The sequence below is a fragment of the Nelumbo lutea genome, chromosome 5 (genome assembly GCF_056320005.1).
Source record: "Nelumbo lutea isolate HS-2025 chromosome 5, American lotus-T2T, whole genome shotgun sequence".
NCBI lineage: Eukaryota > Viridiplantae > Streptophyta > Magnoliopsida > Proteales > Nelumbonaceae > Nelumbo > Nelumbo lutea.
The window spans coordinates 73,172,660-73,194,593 of record NC_142688.1 but is presented as its reverse complement, the minus strand read 5'-3'; the positions used below and the strand labels follow the sequence as shown (position 1 = coordinate 73,194,593).

Here is a 21,934-nt window from a genome sequence, read left to right as displayed (position 1 = left end):
CAACTGCTCGGACCAACATTGCTCTCAACTGCTTAGCCCAACCACCCACTGTTCTCAACTAACTTGAGCATTAAAGTTCCTACCTGGGGAATAACTCCTTGAGCCTCTGACCACTCTTTTGGTTTCAGATATTAAAGCACGGCTTCGTCTTTCCTCCTCGGCCTTGTCCAGTTGGCAAGATTATTTGACTGCAACTTCGGTTTGGGACACCTCAGATCGAACAACATCACTACCCATTCTCTACATTAAAATATGGTTATTGTTCCATAATGATCTTAGGAGAGAAATATTTTCTATAATAGAAATTCCACTTCCACATTCTTGGGTTGATTCAATATTTAAAAATTGCACCTTTCCACTTAGCAAGGTTTGACCTTTTTGAGCTAAGAACATCCCATTTTTCATTGTAAGCATAAGTTTTTTCAAGGTTTGGAACCAACCTGAATAGAAAGTTTCATTTTTCTCCCTTTTCAATTCTCTTTGAAGAAAGAGAGGGTGCATCAAAATATTTTTTTTCTTTTGAAATTCTAAAAGGTAATGGAGGGAATTTCGATATTTTGTTATTTTCATCAATGTTTAATGACAATGTCAATTATCATAAAACTTACGGGTACTTTTAAGGGATTTTACAAGCAAATTTATTCTATTTCCTAAAATTTAGTAGTAGTAAGGGATTTCCCCTAATACTAATGATTCTCATTTATCAACTAATTTAATTTAATATGAAGAAAATATAATATTAACGACCTATCCAATTTGTGTACAAAAAATATCAATTTTTATTTCTATTTATCCAAGGGTAAATTTCTTAAGCAATCCTTATTGTTTAGCTAATTGACTAAATCTATCCTTACTGTTTATATATTGTCTTAAAATACCCCTATTATTTTTGACAATTGACATTGTCGTTAAGTGCTAATGTAAAAAAATGAAATATCGAATTCGCCCTTCACTATTCATCAAAATTTAAAAATAAACTCAACTGATGCAAATTTTAAAGAACTATAATCTCTTTCCCCTTTCGTCATCTACATGGTATTTCTTAGAGAAAGCCCATCAAGGAGCAAGAGACCGCCCTCCACTTCAAGCCCACCATTGCCGCTCCCATTCAAACCTTAGCACCTTCTTAAGCTGCATTTGTAAAATAGATGATAACCGATTAACACGAGAGACTCTAACGCTATGTTTGGTTTGAAGGAAAGAGTAGGGAATGGAAGGGAAATGTAGGGAAACCTATACAAGATTTGTAAAGGCTTCCCTTCCTTTCCCTACTCTTCAAATCAAACATATCCTAAGGGGACTATAACTAACAAAGGAATTAACGAAAACAAAACCCACAAGCCAAAATCAACACTTAATAATGAATTAATGGAAATAAACCAAAAAACAATTAATTTTAGAAGTGCTTATTTTAACAACCACTTAAGGTTGTTTGGTAACCCAGTTGCCAAATCAGTTATTATGTTTTTTAAGCATTTATTGGGGTGGGATGTTTGGTGATTTACTTTCCCCACAAGTGTTTATATTGACATAAATGATAATTTTAGCCTTTACTTTACTCTTACGTATAAACAATGCTTTTCACATATTATACTATACATTTTAATGAAAAATTGCCACATCATGACACCTGAGAGCCCACGTGGGCCCATACGTGGAACGCCATGTGGATCCAAATAATAATAATAATAATAATAATAATAGCAATAATAATAATAATAAATCAAGAATACATGTAAGCATTTAACTAATTATTCATACAAAAAATCAAGAAAAAAAATCTATAACTCACAAATTTCAGCATATGTTTTGCATCATTTTTAACAAAAAAAAACACAAAAATTATACCCATGCATAGGAACCATCGCATAAACAATGCAAAAAAAAAAAAGAAAAAATAAATATTTCGGATTTCTCACTTGAAAAATCTAAAAAAACGAATCCAGACAAATATTCACAAAAAAAAAAACAAGAAACTAACATCAAACATGGAGGAGAGGAGTTTGGCGAACTCACCTTCGTTCGCCAGTGACTAGACAATCGGGTGTTGCTGGTAAGCTATCGGGTGTTGCTGGTAAGCTTGCCCAATCACAGATCTGCAAACATGGAGAAGAGTGCCTTTTCAAGCATTAAAAAACTCAAGAAAAATGCTTCAAATCGAATGAAATAAGCAAAAAAATAGTCACAAAGGGAAAACGACAAGTTTGCAAGTTGTATATTTGTACCATCGATCGTCGCCAGTGGACCTGCAACTGGATTCGCTGCCCTCTGCTTACTATGTTCGAATAGGAGGAGAGGGAAGAAAACCCTCATACGGGGGCAAAACTGGTATTAAATAAATTATTTAGGGATTGAATCGTCCCATTCGTTTTGAAAAAGCACTTCTCCAAGAAATGGTGAAAAAAAGCCACTCCATGTCACTTTTTTCTATAAGTACTTCTTTTCTAAAAAAGTACTTCTTAGTGACTTTTTTTACCAAACACAAGTATTTTTTTACCACTTAATGTGTGGTCCCAACACTTAAAGTAATTGTTAAAGAAGTACTTTTTAGAAGTAAAATCAAATATGATAGTAGGTGGTATATCAATCACAAGATAACCATTGGACCACCACCATTTTCTCCTTCGGTTATTCTCATCATTGCCATTTTGGTTCTTCTACTCCGTGGTCAGATCCCAATGATTTTCTGTTTCCCACCATTACACTTTCAGTCCCTCCATTTTTCCATGCCTGAAAATAACTTAAATTAAGTTAATCTCATCTCTCTCAAACTATTTTAACAACGATTTAACGTAAAAACAATAAAGTGACCAGCTAAAAAAACGGAATCAGACACGTATAGAGAGATAAGAGAGAAGAATCTCTCTGTGAGAGGTTTATATAACAACAAAACCAACGAGGCTTTTGGGGTTGGGAACAGAGGGAGCTGTGCAGATTGGCAATCAGGGTGCTTCTACTCTGAGAAATTTCTTAAAGTAAACGGCAATCGTTGTACAGGTTGGCAACTGACCATATCGTAACAGATCATGCATTCGGCTGGCCCCTTGGTGAGCTTGTCTTGAATTTAATGCACAAGCTACGACACATTCAATCCCTTGGGTGCATGATTCTTCGCTTTCCTCTGCAGATGAGAAGGCCGGGCAACATAGCTTCTTCAAACGAAATTGGAATATGAATAATAACCCTAGCCTTGATTTTGTTCAATATAAACCAATAGAACAAAGAAACTATTCAGTGACTAGATTCAGTTTCGAAACTAAAGAATCCAAAACGAATTGAAGTAAAATTATAGCATAAAAGAATCAATGAATTACAGTACCGGAATCTCAGAGAGAAAAAAAAAATGAATATCCAACGGTTTTTCCTCCAGCAACGATGGAGGGTGAAGTGTAAATCCCCTTCCACAATGTAACGGGTCCAGCGAAAATGATGTCAGAATTTGAATGATAAGAAAGGTTTTAGACTTGTTAGAAACAATAAAAGTGAATTAATCAATTAGTTAAATTATAAGATAGTTTAAGAAATTTACACTTTATTTGATTTATGAAATTACCGATTCACCTGTTTTATCAAGTGAACTTTAGGCTATGTTTGATTTGAAGGAAGATGTAGAGAAAGGTAGAAAAATCTTTACAACCCTTGTATTATTTTTCTTATCTATTCCTTTCTTTTTCTTAAAGTTTAAAAGACGGATACCCAGACGAAAAAGCGGTCCCGGATCGGTTCTTAAAAGACAGACGCAGACCCAAACCATTTGGTGTATTAACCCAGTGCAACTGTGCAAGCGGGAGAGGGCATTTTAGAATCTTTCCATCGGAACGGTTACCGAGGCTGTGGTTTATACCTTCCAGCAGAGGAAGGAGAGGATTATGGAGTCCACTTCCAAGTCTTCCGGCCCTGCCACTAAGCGACCTTCAAAACGCCTGCTATTTGATAGGCGTTACGGTTGGGTGTACTCTCTCTCTCTCTCTCTCTCTGCTTCGTAGGGAGTTCTCCGAACCATATAATTGCTGTATTCAGTTATGTGTTTATCTTTTCTGTGTAGGGTGGATGACTGGAAAGATCCATCTGAAGAAGCTTTGGCCGGCGGTAGAGGAATGTCAGTTTCTTCCCTATTTCTTTTGAAATATTTGATTTTTTGAATTTCCTTTTATCTTTTGCTTGTATTTGTAGTATTTATTAAGTTTTTGTATCTTTTTATTTGATCAAAATGTTTTCTTACTTTAGGTTCTGCATTTTGCCTCTTGCAAAGGGATTGATAAAGCTGGGCTCGCAATCGGTAGAGTTATTTATTCATTAGTTTAATTATTTTCCAACCTTTCTCTGTTTTTTAATGGACTCGTTTTTCTTTCAAAATTTATGCTTTTCTATTGGGATTTATGTGATTCCATATGTTTTAGTTTCTGTATTTATGGAAGAGACCTGTGTTATGCATGGGAAGGTGTTCCTATGATGATTATATAGTAAAAACAAATGAAAACCTAATAAAATTATGCCTTTTGGGGCCTGTAGGCCTAGATATTCGAACTCTTAGACCATGAAGATGAGGTTTGCTCTCTAAGCTCCGTTTTTAATCAGCACCTTTGTCTAACAAGTTGCATGCCTTCAATCCAATTGAGGAACGACCAAATGTATAGGTCCTGTGTAGGTTAGTTCCAACTGGACCCAACAGTGCCATACATGTGGTGTGCTAACGAATTCTGTTGAAAGTTTAGAGAACATTTGAAGGTTAAAATTTTTAAACCATATACATAGGAGATTACCATGATTCACTGGTGGACCATTTGTTGTCTGTATCAGTAGATGAAAGAGTTTCATGTTATTTTTGGTTGAGGAGACAAGCATGAATGAATCTTTGACTCTTAGTGTTATGGAAGGAGTAGGAAATGAAAGAGAAGAGGAAGGATTTAATTCTGAATTAACATGGAATCCTGTTAAAATAATAAAATAAAAATGAAAGATAAACAACTTACAGAACGTGGTACTCCTTGTTGCTAGTGGGAAACCAAGTAGTACTTGACACCAATTGAGAAGGAAGAAGAAAAATCGATAAAAGAAAGAATTAAGGCAATATTAGGAATAGGACCCAATTATATTCTATTTGCCTGTTTTATCAACTTTTAAGCAGTAAAAGGACAATAATGCCCTTAATACACTATAGCTGATGCACACTGTGTAATGTGGATTCATTACATTAGACAACACCCCCAAGCATGGTTCACAATTTTGATATCAATGGACATTTTTCCATATAGAAATGGAGAAATTTTGGAGATATTTCGTCAATCTCACAGATATTTGGAAAATCTAAAAAATCAGAAAAGATTTCTAGAAACGTGGAATTAGTTAATAAACTTTCAAAGAATCATTAGAATGAATATAATTGCATATTTAAGGTTCAAAACCATAGCAAATAATTGTATAAATCAAGTAAGAAAAAATTGAAGACTGTAGTAGGTATCTTTTTCTTTGTCTCCCTTTTGGTCTTTTAGCTATATTCTCTTCATTAAATATGTTAATTACTTGGCACTTTGACTTTTTTCTTTTATATATATATATATATGTTGTGATTAGTTTGAGAATACTCTTTTGTAGTTATATGCATTTGACTGTTTCTTTTTGAATTATAATGACTTAGTAAGTGAATAATATCAAAGTAGCAAGCCAATTATCCAATCACCAATTCCTCATGATCCTTTTAGGAAAATATTTAAAAAAAAATAGAATAATTTTAACGAAATATCGAAAAGTTTTAATATTCTAAAGTTTTAAACTTTAAATATATAGTCTATCAATGAAATCTGAAATATCGCTTACATGTTGGCAAAATATTGGGGATATTTAGAAAAACAATCTTGGATTTTCAGATATGTACTGTGGAAAATGTTCTCTAATTTGAATTTTGGTCTGGAAGCGAGTGATGTCTTGTCACCTCCTGATGTAGCTTCCTGATGTAACTTCTTTGTCTCTTCAATAATTTTTTTTTATTTTATTTTTACTTGTCAAAAAAATATTTGGAAAAAAAAATTCCTGCAAAATTTTGTATCCCCACCTTGCAAAATGGGGATATTTGGCCAATATCACTGGTGTTGCAAACCATGCCCCCAAGCTAGTTAATAGATATCTTCACAAATGAGAAACAGATCTTTTTGTCTTTTTTGATAAGTAGTTCAGATTTTATTACAAGAAGAGAATGGTTTACAAGAGACCCTGAGAATGGTAGGAGATCTACTACTCCCACGAACTGGTCCCCATTTTACAACTAATTCAATAGTGGATTATAAACCATTTACAACTCAGCTCAGTAATGTACTTCCGTATTAGTCCCTGTTTTCCTAGTACATCATACATGCCATCTGCCAACCTTTGCACTCATTGAAATTTTATTTGAATATCCCTAGTCAGCCACTTAAACTTTCTCATTTCATTTTTAAAGGACCACAAGATTCCCATAAGTAACCTTTTCATGAAAATTTTTTTTTTATCAATAACTGAAACAACTTTATTAAATTAAAGATAAGGTGAAAGAGGTACAAAGGAGGGAGGGATAAACTCTCTTAACTCTCCCATAAAAGAACCACAATTACAACAAAGCCCAAAACAATCAATTCCTTCCCACCCCTTGTTTGGCTAATGTATCAGAAAAGGAATTAGCCTCTCTTTTTACCCATTGAAAAGATACCTCCATTTATTGTAATAACCATCTAATTCTCCTCTTCTCAAAAATGTAGCTCCACCACCCAACATCCTCTTCCTTTTGCAGCCAATTTATAGCCAGCTTTGAGTCCACTTCAATTACCAATTGCGAATTTGTAAATCCTTAGCTTTCTGAATTACTTCCATGATAGCTAAAACTTCAGCCCTCAAGGAATCACCTTCCTCAATTGGACCCGAGTAAAATGCAACAATACTACCTTCATCATTTCTGAAGACTCCTCCAATTCTTGATGGACCTGGATTTCTTTTACTACTACCTTCAAAATTTAGCTTTATATGAAGAGTAGACTCTGTTGGGGTACGACAGCTGATAGCTAGCTTAGGCGTCTCAGCTAGTCTCCCTTGCATTGATCCATTGTGTTAGCTGGCGAGAGTGGGCATGCTTTCATCGCTTTCGTGCTCCTAGTTGGCCATTGAGGAACGTGATGCCCTACGGGGAAAACATTGGGTGAAGATGGTTGGCTAGGTAGTGTAGTTGAGGTTGTTAGGATAGCTTGCCTTGGCCATACTAGGGAAGAACCAGTCTTAGGACAGGAACGAGTGTACTTGTGACAGTATGAGAGTCACCTTCATAGGAGCAGAGTCAAATACTTATTTCCACTTTATCAATTCGCTGGAGGCACCACTCACCTTCATAGGATGCTCTAGACGAAATGGGATTTAGAGGGTCTTTAGCAATTTGCCAGATAATCCCAGTGAGTCTTGTTTTCATCATGAATCTATTGGCCCCCAACCTCATGACTTTAGTTTTTGGGCCTTATCCAACTCATTAGCCACTCATCCTTTGTCTTCCTCAGACATGGTCGAGCTTGGAGAAGGAGGAGCTTCAGCAGGAGAACTAAGAGAAGGGAGGGCTTTATCCGAGGTCATTGAGTTTTCTCAACCTGATAAAGACAGGTTCTTGTGGTGTATTGCAAGATTCATTAATGTGAAAGAGGAGAGATCAAAAGAAAAGGGGATGTAGGAATAGACACTCGTATTAGTTGTGCAAGCGGAAACATCAACAAGGAAGGGAGTGTAGTAGATCACGTTCAGGAGGAAATATGAGAGTAGAAATAGTTCAGAGTTAGCATACGAATTTCCAAAAGAAGATGACAAGGCAAGAGAAGATGATCTTAAAAAGATGGAAAAGACAACAGGAGAAATAGAAGGGGAAGGAAGGCAGAACAGTTTGGGGAAGGAGATACTTGGAGGAGGGGGAAAGGGGGAAAACATTCAAATAGGGCCTGAGTTGGAGGACGAACTCAAGAACGTTAGTGAAACAGTAGAGAAGAAGCCTAAGCTGTACTACAAGGAGCAGAAAGTGCAAAAGAGACGGTAGTGGAGCATTTGATTCATGGTTGTCAAAGCGACGCCTAGGCGACAAGGCACCCTTGCGGTCTTGCCTTGCCTAATCGCCAAGCAGTTTTCTATAGCGTGTTATAACAAACTTTTATATTCTTAATCTTTTGTGGTTATAATTATAAAATAGACATTTTTAAACTAAAATATTCATTTTGTGTATTTATATACTAATTTATTTTTGTTATTTTCTTATTTGTTAGGGTTTAATCAACACAAACATTGCTAAATGCTGTATTGAACCCTCAAAGACTTCAAAACCTGAACCAATAAGTAAGAAAGAACATAAAATGTTGCCCAATCAACACATTTTCTTCTTTTTCTTTACTAATTTTGTGTTTTTATATACTATTTTCTTCTTTTTCTTCTTTTCTTTTCTTTTCTTCTTTTCCTATAACAGAAATAGGGGTTAAGCCCCTATATTTTTCGAATTTTCTTTTCTTTCTTCTTTTTCTTCTCATGAATATGTTGGAATATGTTGATTTTCTATACTTTAACATGAAGTTTATACTTTTCTTATGAAAATTATGGATATTTATTAGGGAAATATGATCATGGATCCTAGGGAACTACCCTAGGATACTTGAAAAAAATCCATTGCCTAGGCGACACCTAGGCGCCCCCTGTTGCCTAGCCTTGCCTTGGCGCCTTGAATACTATGATTTGATTGAAGGTGGCTCCAAATTGGTTATTGGATGGTTAAAAGAGTCAGAGATGGCAGCCTGGCCCTATAGGGGGGCCTTGAGAAGATTTAAATGGTTAATATCAAATATCTCAGTTACAGTTCAATAGGAAAGAAGGTTGGCAAATGGTCTGGCAGATTCTCTAGCTAGACAAGGTTTTGGAGATTCAATCCAGGCTGAAATTATGGCTCTCTTACATGGATTGAGGCTTGCAGTACAACTCGGAATAAGGGAATTAGAAGTTGAAGGAGATATGCAGTTAGTCATTTCTTGGTCCAAGAATTTCAGCTCGACTCCTTGGAAATATAGACATGCTTTCAAGGAAATTGACATCCTAGTAAAGAGATTCAATTCTACTTTTGGTTGGATAAGGACTGCAAATGGGTTGGCAGATGTTCTGACAAAGCAAGGAGATGACAAACCTAGTTCGTTTTGGGCAGAGTTGTAACTTAGTGTACTTTGGACTGTTGGGAACCTATTAGCTTCTTTCGAACTTTTGTTGTAACAGTGGCTTGAAATTTTTGGGGATGACATTCCTGTCATCAAATTGTATTAGTTATTGCTTGAATAAATTCTAATAAAATAAATGATCTTTTGTTCATAAAAAAATAGCAATTCACTTCAATATGTTTGGTACATTCATGAAAAACAGGATTGGAAGCTATCTTGATGGCATTCATGTTGTCAGCAAAAAGAGGAATTGAGGATGAATGATCAATGGCCTCATCATGGAGGAGATTTTTGAGCCACGCAATTTCATTGCATACAAAGGACATTGCACAATACTCTGCTTTTGTGGACAGCTTGGACACAATTTGTTGTTTCTTACATTTCTAGGAGATTAGAGAATCGAGGAAAACGCACCACCCAGTAGAAGAGCAGCATGTGTAAGGGAGCCATGCCAATCAACATCAGCACATGCTCTAAGTAGAGAAGTAGACGAGGATGGGAAAAGTAGACTATGAGTTATTGTTCCCCGTACATAACAAATGATCCGAAGAATGACTGAAAAATGGGGTTGTCGAGGAGTAAAAACAAACTGTCTGACTAGTTGAACAACATAAGAGACATCCGATCTAGTCATAGTTAGGTAGATGAGGCTGCCCACAAATTGCCGATACAGAGTGGCATTAGGGAGAAACTCACCAGCATCCTTGCTTAACTTCAAGTTAAGTTCTAAAGTAGTGTTAACTTGCTTAGAGTCTGTAAGATGGGTCATCTGCACAAGATAGGAAGCATACTTTTGTTGGTTGACAAAATACCCTTGAGATGAGCTTTTAATTTCTAAACCCAAAAAATAAGTGACTGGCTCAAGATCTTTCATTTTGAAGGTGTTACTAAGAAGGACCTTCAATTTATCAATCTCATCCACATCAATCCCAGAGATTAGGATATCATCCACATATACCAAAAGATGAGACAATCCTTGGGCTCTCTTGAGGGTGAAAAGAGAATAATTGGAAGTACTCTGTTGAAAACCAACTTCTAGAACAATTGAACAGAAACCTCAAACCAAGCTTGGGGAGCTTGTTTGAGCCCATAAAGAGATTTCTTTAGTTTGCATACCAAGCGGGAATCATCACAGTACCCAAGGGGAGGCTTCATATATACAGCCTCCTATAAGAGTCCATGAAGAAAAACATTTCTAAAATCCATCTGATCCACTGTCTAATAGCAAGGATGGCCAAAAGAAGACAAATTATAGTCATCTTGGCCATAGGAGCAAAAATTTCATCATATTTAATGTCCTACTCTTGTTTGTTCCCTTGTACAACCAGACGAGCTTTGTATCTATCCAGAGTGTCATCATATTTGAGTTTTGCTAAATAAACCCATCTACTACCAATGATAGATACATCTAGAGGTGATCTGGATGGTGAATTCAGATCTTTTCAGAGGTGTCTCAGTCAACGATCTCAATAGAGATGCTTACCCTTTCTTATTTCTCCCTCACCCCCATCAATCACCCTTCAGGTTTCCTGAACCCATCAGTGAAGGTGAGATGATATTAAATTTTGATGGAAGTGCTTTAGGTAATCCCGGATTAGCTGGTATTGGAGGAACATTAAGGGATGAAAGGGGCAACATCTGTTGGACTTTAAGCAGTCCAATAGGCATGGCAGATTCCACAAAGGCTGAAGTAATGGCTGCCCTCACGGGAATCAGAATAATAAAAAGCTTGGGAATTCAAAATATAACAATTGCAGGTGATTCAGAAAATATTATAAAATGGTTAAGAGACAAAGAGGGGAGGGGCTTGGAGATTAAGTCACTATTTAGAAGAAGCCAGGGACTCCTTGGACTGCCTAAATGTAAAATTAGTTTGGATTCCTAGGGAACACAATCATACAGCAGATGGCTTAGCTAAATGTGGTGTATTCTTAGAGCAGCTATATAGCGACAAGCTTCCTCCATTGTAGTTTGTAGGGGTTCTTCCCCTGCTTTTTACATCTTCTCATGTACCTCTTTTTTATTAATGAATCTTGGTTAACTTTTTTCAAAAAAAAAAAAAAAAAACAAGGTCCCAAGTGTCATTTTCCATTAAGGCTTGAATTTCTGCATTCATAGCATCTTACCAATGCTTAACAACCACGGCTTGGTGATAAGACTTTGGAATGTTTATAGAGGACAAAGCAACAGACAAGGAGCTATGGTTGGGCCAAAAACCATAGCGGTCAAGAGGACAAAGTATGGATGGAGCAACATAAGGAAATAGGAGGGGATGAATCAACAGAAGGAGAACTTACAGTGGAGGTAGTGGGAGGAGGATGCACAGGCTCTAGAGATGAAGATGGAGGGAACATAGGCGTGGAAGGAACTGGATGCTTCCTATGATAAGCCTGCAACTGTTAAGGTTGCAGTGGTGCTTTGGACAGTTTGGTAGGAAAGGAATTCAAGAATTTTTGAAGATAAAGAAGTAAGGAAGCTCTAGTAGAGGTCATTGTAGTGAGAATGGGCTGAATAGGCCTTAGTGTTCTTTATTTCTTTTAAGTAGTATTTAAAAGTTACGTTTCTTAGTTATGGGCCTTCTTTTATTTCTTTAATTATTTCTTTAGTGCTGGCTGCCCCATTAAGGGCATCCAAGTAATTGCACTCAGACGTAGAATTATTAATAAAAGTGATGAAAGGGGGATAGAGAGAGAGGTTCGAATTCTTCTTTTCTCTTCCCTCCTTTTCTTCTTCCACAGCCCATTGTTGAAACTTCTTTCTTCTCTTTCTCTATTTTCTTCTTTTCTTGCATTATCTGAATTACTGTAGGTGTAATTTTCAACTGTCATAGCTCTAAGAGAGGCACATTGGGCTAAAAGTCAGAAACCTTTCTGCTTTATTGTCCAGAAGACAGAAAATAGTTGAGTGGTCACCCCCAAACTGTGGTTGGAAGAAATTGAACTTTGATAGGCTGTCAAAAGGGGAAGGGGTGACATGGTACTTAAGAAATGAATTCAGGCGATTTAAATGGCTGTCAAAAGGCATGCCAGTCCAAGTTAAATGGGTTAGGAGAACTGCCAATGGTCTCGCAGATGGTTTAGCTAAGTAAGGGGTACAAAGACTTTCCTTGTATTGGGCTCAATTTTAATTCTTGGCTTGGGTCAGCTTTACTGAACTCGTGCTTTTCTTTTTTCCACAACCTCTTGTTGTAATTCTATTTTCTATTATTAATGAAATCATTTCTGTGTTGCTGATCAGAAAAAAAAACAAGTCAGATCATATCATTGGACCCCACAAAAAAACTATAAAATAACAAAACTACCCCTTCTGTTCAATTCAGTCCAAATCCCAAGTACCATCATTATGCCATATCAGGACTTGTTGCGAGGCCCTCTTTCTATAATAAGTCTTCAAGGGTGCTGATTGATTCCTATCACTCTTCTTCAACCTTGTGATTTATAACAGGTCTCCTTGGTATGTCATGATTTCTTGCAATAGAAAAACAGAGATGCCTTTACTGTCACCATGTGATCAAGCTTCTTGTTGCTAGTTTTACTATTGTTTCCAATGGGAGAAATCAGATAAGAAATTATTAGAAGCTTTCTAGACATTTTTCTCCATTCTATGCCCCAAACCAAAGCATACACTGTACCAATGCTAAGTTGTTCATCTCCATTAATATCGTGGTACAATTTTGCATCCTTTGAGTCCTGAGCAATGGCCTGTTCACATAAATTGGTCCAAAGCATTTACAACAAGTTTTGCTCCATCCAAAAGTCCCATGGATCAAAAGCATGTGATACAATTTGTTGAAAGAATTTCTAGAGATCACATAAACAAGAAAAAAGCAATTCTTTAATTTTATTGATTTATTAACATAATATCCAGAAAATGGTAATATTCGATCCATCTGGTTCAATTCAGTCATAAAAAAGTCCTGGAGCCTCATTCTTACAAATTCTAGGGCTTTCTTGAAGCAAAGCAGGTTCACAATTGCCATCTACTGACATCAACAAGGTTCAAAGGCAAGATGGGATCAACAAAATATGAATATACTTTTCCTTGAACTTTGATACTAACTAGAAATTCCTCTTTTCTCTTCCCTTCTTTTCTTCTTCCACAACCCATTGCTGAAACTTCTTTATTCTCTTTCTCTCTTTTCTTCTTTTCTTGCATTATCTGAATTACTGTAGGTGTAATTTTCAACTGTCATAACTCTAAGAGAGGCACATTGGGCTAAAAGTCAACTTTTCTGCTTTGTTGTCCAGAAGAAAGAAAATAGTTGAGTGGTCACCCCCAAACTGTGGTTGGAAGAAATTGAACTTTGATAGGCTGTCAAAAGGGGAAGGGGGTGACATGGTACTTAAAAAATGAATTCAGGCAATTTAAATGGCTGTCAAAAGGCATGCCAATCCAAGTTAAATGGGTTAGGAGAACTGCCAATGGTCTCACAGATGGTTTAGCTAAGCAAGGGGTACAAAGACTTTCCTTGTATTGGGCTCAATTTTAATTCTTGGCTTGGGTCAGCTTTACTGAACTCGTGCTTTTCTTTTTTCCACAACCTCTTGTTGTAATTCTATTTTCTATTATTAATGAAATCATTTCTGTGTTGCTGATCAGAAAAAAAAAACAAGTCAGATCATATCATTGGACCCCACAAAAAACTATAAAATAACAAAACTACCCTTGCTGTTCAATTCAGTCCAAATCCCAAGTACCATCATTATGCCATATCAGGACTTGTTGTGAGGCCCTCTTTCCATAATAAGTCTTCAAGGATGCTGATTGATTCCTATCACTCTTCTTCAACCTTGTGATTTAAACAGGTCTCCTTGGTATGTCATGATTTCTTGCAATAGAAAAACAGAGATGCCTTTACTGTTAACCATGTGATCAAGCTTCTTGTTGCTAGTTTTACTATTGTTTCCAATGGGAGAAATCAGACAAGAAATTATTAGAAGCTTTCTAGACATTTTTCTCCATTCTATACCCCGAACCAAAGCATACACTGTACCAATGCTAAGTTGTTCATCTCCATTAATATCGTGGTACAATTTTGCATCCTTTGAGTCCTTCTGAGCAATGGCCTGTTCACATAAATTGGTCCAAAGCATTTACAACAAGTTTTGCTCCATCCAAAAGTACCATGGATCGAAAGCATGTGATACAATTTGTTGAAAGAATTTCTAGAGATCACATAAACAAGAAAAAAACAATTCTTTAATTTTATTGATTTATTACCATAGTATCCAGAAAATGGTAATATTTAATTCATCTGGTTCAATTCAGTCATAAAAACATCCTGGAGTCTCATTCTTACAAATTCTAGGGCTTTCTTGAAGCAAAGCAGGTCCACAATTGCCGTCTACTGACATCAACAAGGTTCAAAGGCAAGATGGTATCAACAAAATATGAATATTCTTTTCCTTGAACTTTGATACTGACTAGAAATACTTAATTGTAAGAAGAGGAATACCTTGAAGAGTTGGGTCAGCCAATCCTATGTATTTATTTATATTTGTACCTATTAGGTAGGCGCATGATTTGTAATTTTGATATTGGTGGAGATTTTTCCATGTAGAGATGGAGAAATTTCGGAGATATTTAGCTAACTTCGCTAAGATATTTGGAAAAACTAAAAAGCAGCAAAATTTTCTAGAAACATGGAATTAGTTAATAAACCTTCAAGAGATCATTAGAAGAAAAATATAATTGCACTAAGTCTCAAAAAACCATAGAGGCAGTGTCGGGTTCCCGACTTTTCGAACTAGTGTAAACTGGTCTGTTGATTACTTAAGTAATCACTTGACTCATGCGGTGAGCTCTCCAAATATTTTGACAAAAGGAGATATACCTTGTGTAGAAATCACCGATTGCAGATTTAGTCGAATTTCTTGTGAAGGGAAAGAGTAGGAAGATGAAGATTTTTGCAGTAGAGAAGCAAAGAGGAGAAAAGAGTAGGAAGTCAATCAAGATTCTTAGATGAACCCTAGCCGCCAACCCCTCATTATATTTATACTTAACTTAAAGGATGAGATATTACAAGGATGCCCTTAGTAGAGTGGCTACTAATGTAGCTGAACAATCACAACTTAAAAAACATAAACTAATGGGCTTAAATCCCAACAACTTCCTAACTAAATAACTTAAAATAAGAATAAAACAACTAGGCCCAACTCGACACTCCCCCTCAAGTTGGGAGTAAATGTCACGCATTCCCAACTTGCGTAGATCATGCTCCAACTTGTTCTTTGCAACACCTTTTATGAGAACATCAGCGAGTTGTAGATCAGAAGCAATGTATGGAAGACAAACTTCTCTAGAAGTCACTCTTTCTCTGATCAAATGTCTATCCACTTCAATGTGCTTAGTTCGGTCATGCTGGACTGGGTTATGGGCAATGTTAATTGCTACATGGCTATTACAGTACAACATCTAGGTTCTTCTGCTTGTACACCAATTACTTCTAATAGGGAATGGATCCAGAGAAGTTCTGAAACTCCATATGCCATGGCCCTGTATTCAGCTTCAGCACTTGATCTTGCCGCCACTATTTGTTTCTTACTCTTCCACGAGACAAGGTTACCCCCAACAATGGTGCACACTCCTGAAGTTGATCTCCTGTCATCAAGGCATCCTTCCCAATCCACATCTGTATAAGCCTCTAGTTTCAACTGTTCATGATCAGTAAACAATATGCCTCTGCCAGGGTGTCCCTTCAGATAAGCAAGAATCCTGTCAACTGCCTCCCAATGCTGGACTTGTGGAGACTTACCACACTAACTGCATAGGAAATGTCTGGTCTTGTCATACACAAGTATAGCAGCCGACCCACAAGTCTCTGATATCTCCCAATGTCCTTTACTGGTTCACCTTCTGATGCATTGATTCTATGGTTCCGATCAATAGGGGTACCGATTGCCTTCGTTCCAAGCTTCCCTGTCTCTTGAAGAAGATCCAAGACATACTTCCTTTGAGAGATAAAAATTCCATGTTTTGATCTTGCAACTTCAATGCCTAAGAAGTATCTCAGTTCTCCAAGATCCTTAATTTCAAATTCTTTATGTAGATTCCTTTTCAGACAATCAATCTCACTTAGGTCATTCCCCGTGACAACAATATCATCCACATAAACAATTAGGACTGACACCAAAGATTCCCTTCGCTTCACAAACAAGGTATGATCGGATTGAGTCTGAGTGTAGCCAAAAGCAATCAAGGCATTTCTGAATCTATCAAACCATGCTCTGGGAGATTGTTTCAAGCCATAAAGTGACTTCTTAAGCCTGTATACCTTTCCCTTTTCAGCATTACTATAAAAGCCAGTAGGAAGATCCATATACACTTGCTCTTGTAGATCCCCATTTAGGAAAGCATTTTTCACATCAAGTTGAAACAAAGGCCAAGAGTATGAGGCAACAAGAGAAAGAAGTATCCGAACAAAGGTCATCTTTGCAACTGGTGCAAAGGTCTCTAAGTAATCAATGCCATAGGTCCGTGTGTACCCTTTTGCAACGTCTTGCCTTGTACCTTTCTATACTTCCATTTGCCTTATATTTTAGTGTGTAAACCTATTTGCATCCAACTGTCTCCTTGCCTTATGGTAGATTCACAATGTCCCATGTCTGATTCTTAATCAAAGCTGCCATCTCTTCTTGCATAGTCGTCTTCCACTCAGGTTTGGAGAGAGCCTCACTAACACCCTTAGGTATAGACATTGAGTCAAGAGAGGAAAGAATAACACGATAGGAAGGAGAAAGTCCATCGTAGGATAAGTACTGTGAAATACAATGAGCAGTACACTTTCTTTTCCCTTTCTGAGAGCAATAAGAAGATCAAGGTTATCTGTAACAGGGTTAGTAGAATTAATGGGAACTGAAACAGTAGCGGGACCAAGAGGAATACCTGAATCCATGTCAGCTGAATCTGGAGTCTCCAAGGAACCGACAGGAAGTGATGTGAGTTCTGCTGTAGTGGAATCAACCTCCTTGTGAAGTCTCTGTCGTAAGTAATGCTGAGAAGCAAGACGCAAAGGAGGTGGTGAGGTAGGTGACACAAGAAGGTCAAGCACAGGAGTAGACACAGGGACTGGAACTGGGAGAGGAATAGATTGCTGACTCACTTCCCCAAAAAACTCCCCCTGGGAAGGATTCTTTGAGAAGAAGTATGTGGATTCAAAAAATGTGTCATCCATGGTAACATATCGGCCCCCAGAGACTGGATCATAGCAGTAGTACCCTTTCTGATTTTCTGCATATCCAAGGAAGACACACTTCTTTGCCTTGGGATCAAGCTTCGAGCAGTGAGGACTAAGAATATGTGCAAAGCAGACACACCCAAACACCCTGAGAGGAATATGAAACATCTCCCCCTTAGGAAAAAGGAGACTGAATGGGGTGTTGAATCCAAGTATACGAGAGGGCACCCTGTTAATCAAATATACTGCTGTGAGAACTACATCACCCAAAAACCGAACTGGAACTGTAGATGTGATCATCATGCTTCTTGCAATCTCAACAATGTGTCTGTTCTTCCTTTCTGCAACACCATTTTGCTGTGGACTATAGGGACAACTGCTCTGATGGACAACACCATATTCTAACAAATATGAGGCAAGGTGATTTTCAAAATATTCCCTGGCATTGTTTGATTTGAACACCTTTATTCTTGTTACAAACTGTGTTAGCACCATCTGATGAAATTGCCTCACCAAGGATGGTTCTTCATTGTGGGATCTCATCAGGTAAATCCAAGAGTATCGTGAGAAATCATCCACAAATAAGAGAAAATATCGATAGCCTCCCATAGAAGGAACATGGTAAGGTCCCCACACATCAGAATGAATAACATCAAAAGAAGAAGAACACCTTTTATTACTAAGTTTAAATGAATGTGTACAATTTTTCCAAGTTGACAACCTTCACACTCCAGACTTGACAAACTAACAGACTCAAAAAGTTTTGGAAACAAAAGACTCAAAGAAGAAAAACATAAATGGCCCAAACGATTATGCCAAAGCATAATTTGACCCACAGACCCTGACTCACTATCCTTGCTGACATGATGATTGTGATTAGGAGGAAGCACATCTAGGAGGTAGATCCCATTCACTTCACGACCACTCCCAATCGTCCTCTTTGAATCCAGATCCTGCAAAATACAATGACCAGGAGAAAAAATTACTGAGCAGTTCAGGTTCTTAATCAAACTACTAACAAATAACAAATTAGTGCTCAATCTAGGAACATGAAGGATAGAGGGTAGAGAAATAGAATCACTAATCTTGATAGATCCCTTCCCAACAATGGGAACATGGGATCCATCATCTGTGGAGACCCTATCTCTGCCAGAACAGAGCTGGTAAGAAGAAAAAATAGTAGAGCTATGGGTCATGTGCTCTAAGGCTTCAGAATCAATAATCCAAGGAGGTCCCTCCTTACCTGAAGTAGAAATGTAATTTGCAGTGACATGTGAACTACTTGTGTTAACAAAGGAAGTAGAGTGGACTCCAGTAGTACCACCTGTACCTTGCTGTCCGCTTGCTGCTGAATTGGAACTGGCTGTATCCTGCTGGTTCAGAAGTCGCCCATACCTCTCAAGTCCGGCCCTTACTGTAGCAGTTGTAGTAGGAGGGGCCGGAATGTCACCAGTAACTGCCATGTGTGCATTTCCCTTCTTATTTTTCAGTCTAGTTGGCACAAGATGTGGTTGAAGCTTCCAACAAGTATCTCTTGTGTGTGTAGGCTTCTTATAGTAGTTACAGATCAAATCTCTTTTATCTTCCTTCTTGATTTCACTGCCACCCTGATCTCCACTTTGTTTAGATTTCACAGTACTCACCATGGTAGATTGATCAGAAACATAATTTTTCATCATCACACCTCTCCTGCTCCCCTCCCCTAACACAAAGGCATATGCCTGGGAGAGGGTAACACTGTCCCTGGAAAGAAGATGTTGTCTTGCAATATCATACTCAGGATTAAGGCCAACAAGAAATTCAAACACCCTATACTTTTATAGATGTTTCTGATAGGTAGTTGCATCCTTAGTGGTTTCCCAAGCAAATGTCTCTAAATGGTCAATCTCCTGCCACAGGGTTTTAAGGGCTGAAAAATAGGCTGCAATAGGTCTATCTCCCTGCCTTGTAGAAATAATCTGATTTCTCAACTGATAAGTCCTAGCAACATTCTCCCTCTGTGAATAGGTTTCTGCAACCCCATCCCATATTTCCTTAGCTATATTTGCCCATAAAAAAATTTTTACTTATATGGGGCAACATGGAATTATACAACCAAGTCATCACCATATAATTCTCTTGTACCCATCGGGAGTTGCTAGTTTCGGGTTTCACTTCTTCATCAATGATATACCCTAATTTCCCACGAGCACCAATGGCCATCTTTGCAGATTGTGACCATTCTAAGTAATTTGCACCATCCAACCTAACTGTAGTAATGGTCTCAGTCCCGAAAAGGTCTCCAGCACCTCCTTCCACTGGTTTCATTTCATTCTCGGGCTTATTTTCAACTCCGTGACCCTCCATGCTTCTCAAAAAGTGTAAAGAAAATAACTGAAATATGCAAGAAGATCAAACGAAACACTTCTGGAACCAACAACACCTTTTTGGTGTCCTAGACTGTCTTCCCACAAAAGATTCATTTTCTGTGAGACCGGAGAAGAGAGAGAAAAGGTAGCCACTCTCTCTAGAAGCTTCCAAATCAGGCAGGACTTGAACCGCCCTTTACAGAAAACTCCAAGGAACCCTAAAAAATTAGGGCGCCACTTCCTAGGTCAAAATTGAAGAGTCCAACAGAAACGGGACTCTTCCCCTTTCTCTAGTTTTTCCTGATTTTGTTGAGATGTCTTTTTGGGAAGTCCTAATCTTAGGAAAGGAGATAATAAATTATGACTCACATGTGCAGGCTATAATTTAGAGGATCACCTCTGCAACCAATTGTGCTTGTTTGTAGAACTAACTCCAGGGGTTTTGGCCTTGGGGAATTCTTGAAGGTGGATCTGGTTAGTGAAACAGAAAGGTTATTGATCTTGATCAGCTTATATTGTGATGATAATTTCCAGTTGACACAATAAGAACATCATCAGCTTTTAATTTTGATTCATCAGATGAAGGACAATGTCTTCTCCTTTTTTTTCCTCTCTTTTCAGGGGGGTGAGGGGTAATCAGTAGACAATTGATTTTTCACTTGACTAAAAACTATGAACAGACTATTCATCAAAAAAAAAAAACAAACAAACAAAACAAAACAAACGAAGTATCCAGCATGATGTGGTACCTATTTACAGGTTTCCAGGTGTCATAGGTTGTGGTCATATCTTTCATTATTTATTTATTTATTATGATTTGTCAGTGAAACCTTTGTGTTTGTTCTGTGAGGAGTTTACTCTTGCTTTATATCCCAATGAAAGTTCAATTTTCAATCATCAAAATGAGATTGTTGCCCATCTTGTTTAACCCTATGGGGTTTGTTTTTCTAAGATCGTTCATTGCAACCACTAGAAGAAAAATGAAAAAAAAAAAGTTTGCTATTAAATGATAGCAACTTTGAAACTTTATTCAGTGAGTCATGCACGGATGTATCTTCAACTTAGATTATATTTGGAGCTAAAACTTGTTTCTTAAGTGAGTTTATGATCATATTGTTCTGATACTGGTACTTTACATCATCATCATCCATGCCTTATCCCAACCATATGAGGTTGGCTACATATCCTGTTTCTTGCTACTTCTACCCATGTCCTTTCTGGTCTATCCCTACTGGTACTTTATATAAGAAACTAAATATTTACTTTGAATCATGTGGTGCAGATACCATGAAACATATTAGTATCACTTAATTTTTCCTCTTCTTTTTCGATAATCACTTATTTTTTCCTCTTACTCTTCTTGTTTTCCTCTTTATCTGTTTTTTGCAGATTAATCTTGCAGTGAGTTCTGCACTTAAAGTTATTGAAAGGTCTGATCAATTTTCTCCTCAACTTTTGCAAGCAAGCCTAAATGATCAATTTCATAAGTTCATGTCTTCCATGAAAGGACCTAATTTCAGCTTCTTCACTGCTGGTGTAAATTCGCCAGTTCTCTCTACAAGCGGCTTGCAGCACTTGCCCCTGGAAAGCAGTGGTCCACCCAGTGGCTAAATGTCTTAGTTGTGAAATCATTCTAACCAGTTGGTTGGCATCGGCTATTAAATCAATGAATGTCAGAAAGTGACCAAGCGTTTTGCAGGAGTGAGAGACTAGAAAATAGCATGCTTTCCATGACTGTTCAAAGTAGCATTTATTCAGTTAGAGGAATTACCATCACTAGACAAAATGTTAATAGTTTGTGAGGAACTCTAAGCATAAGGGTTGACCAACTCCTTACAAATGTGCATTAAACACCATGGATCCGATCTGGTGCATCTTATAGAAGCTGAACCCTGTTGAATAGTCCGTTTTCTTCTCGATCAACCTGTATTCATAGCATTATTCATAGATTTGTATATTTCCTATTGGTTGAACCAGATGAGCCTGACTACTTTATTAGCTGATACAAACCTGATATAGGCGATACGGATGAACATGCGAGGAACGGTATCAATATCAGGTCATTCTGTATGTGTCACATGTCGCTCAGCATGGAAACTGTTAATATTGTATCAATATTTTAAACCTTTTGTGGACCCAATGTAGAATTGCCATATATATTGGTTAGCCGTTGGCCGTTAGCCAACTAACCTGAATCACAATAAAAAAATAAAGAAAAA

The 21,934-nt window shown here is 37.4% G+C and overlaps 1 protein-coding gene and 1 long non-coding RNA gene across 4 annotated transcripts; one reads left to right on the top strand and one right to left on the bottom strand.

Moving 5' to 3' along the window:
• Window positions 1–949: 949 nt before the first annotated feature.
• LOC148852899 (uncharacterized) lies at window positions 950–3,442 on the bottom strand. Its single transcript, XR_016099306.1, has 5 exons — window positions 3,320–3,442; window positions 3,011–3,189; window positions 2,226–2,730; window positions 2,017–2,096; window positions 950–1,131 (listed from the first exon to the last, which is right to left on the bottom strand). It is a non-coding gene; the product is annotated as an uncharacterized LOC148852899 (long non-coding RNA).
• On the top strand, window positions 2,879–21,688 carry LOC148852898 (uncharacterized). Of its 3 annotated transcripts, none has more exons than XM_088944980.1 (5): window positions 2,879–2,997; window positions 3,681–3,945; window positions 4,021–4,099; window positions 4,228–4,279; window positions 21,105–21,688. In XM_088944980.1, the coding sequence occupies exons 2-5, from the start codon at window positions 3,870–3,872 to the stop codon at window positions 21,324–21,326; spliced, it is 429 nt and encodes a 142-aa protein (XP_088801106.1). In that variant the 5' UTR covers window positions 2,879–2,997; window positions 3,681–3,869; the 3' UTR covers window positions 21,327–21,688. The 3 variants fall into 3 exon arrangements, with proteins under 3 accessions (XP_088801106.1, XP_088801108.1, XP_088801107.1); XM_088944982.1 differs by having other exon boundaries at window positions 3,681–3,952; window positions 4,046–4,099; XM_088944981.1 differs by having other exon boundaries at window positions 2,907–3,952; window positions 4,046–4,099.
• The last annotated feature ends 246 nt before the right edge of the window (window positions 21,689–21,934 follow it).

What these genes read in the sequence shown, in the direction of transcription:
- LOC148852898 (XM_088944980.1), top strand. Translation starts at nt 3,870, where the DNA reads ATGGAGTCCACTTCCAAGTCTTCCGGCCCTGCCACTAAGCGACCTTCA. An exon ending in GCTATTTGATAGGCGTTACG is followed by an intron (nt 3,946 to 4,020) that starts GTTGGGTGTACT and finishes TGCTGTATTCAG; the next exon opens with TTATGTGTTTATCTTTTCTG. An exon ending in TTGGCCGGCGGTAGAGGAAT is followed by an intron (nt 4,100 to 4,227) that starts GTCAGTTTCTTC and finishes TTCTTACTTTAG; the next exon opens with GTTCTGCATTTTGCCTCTTG.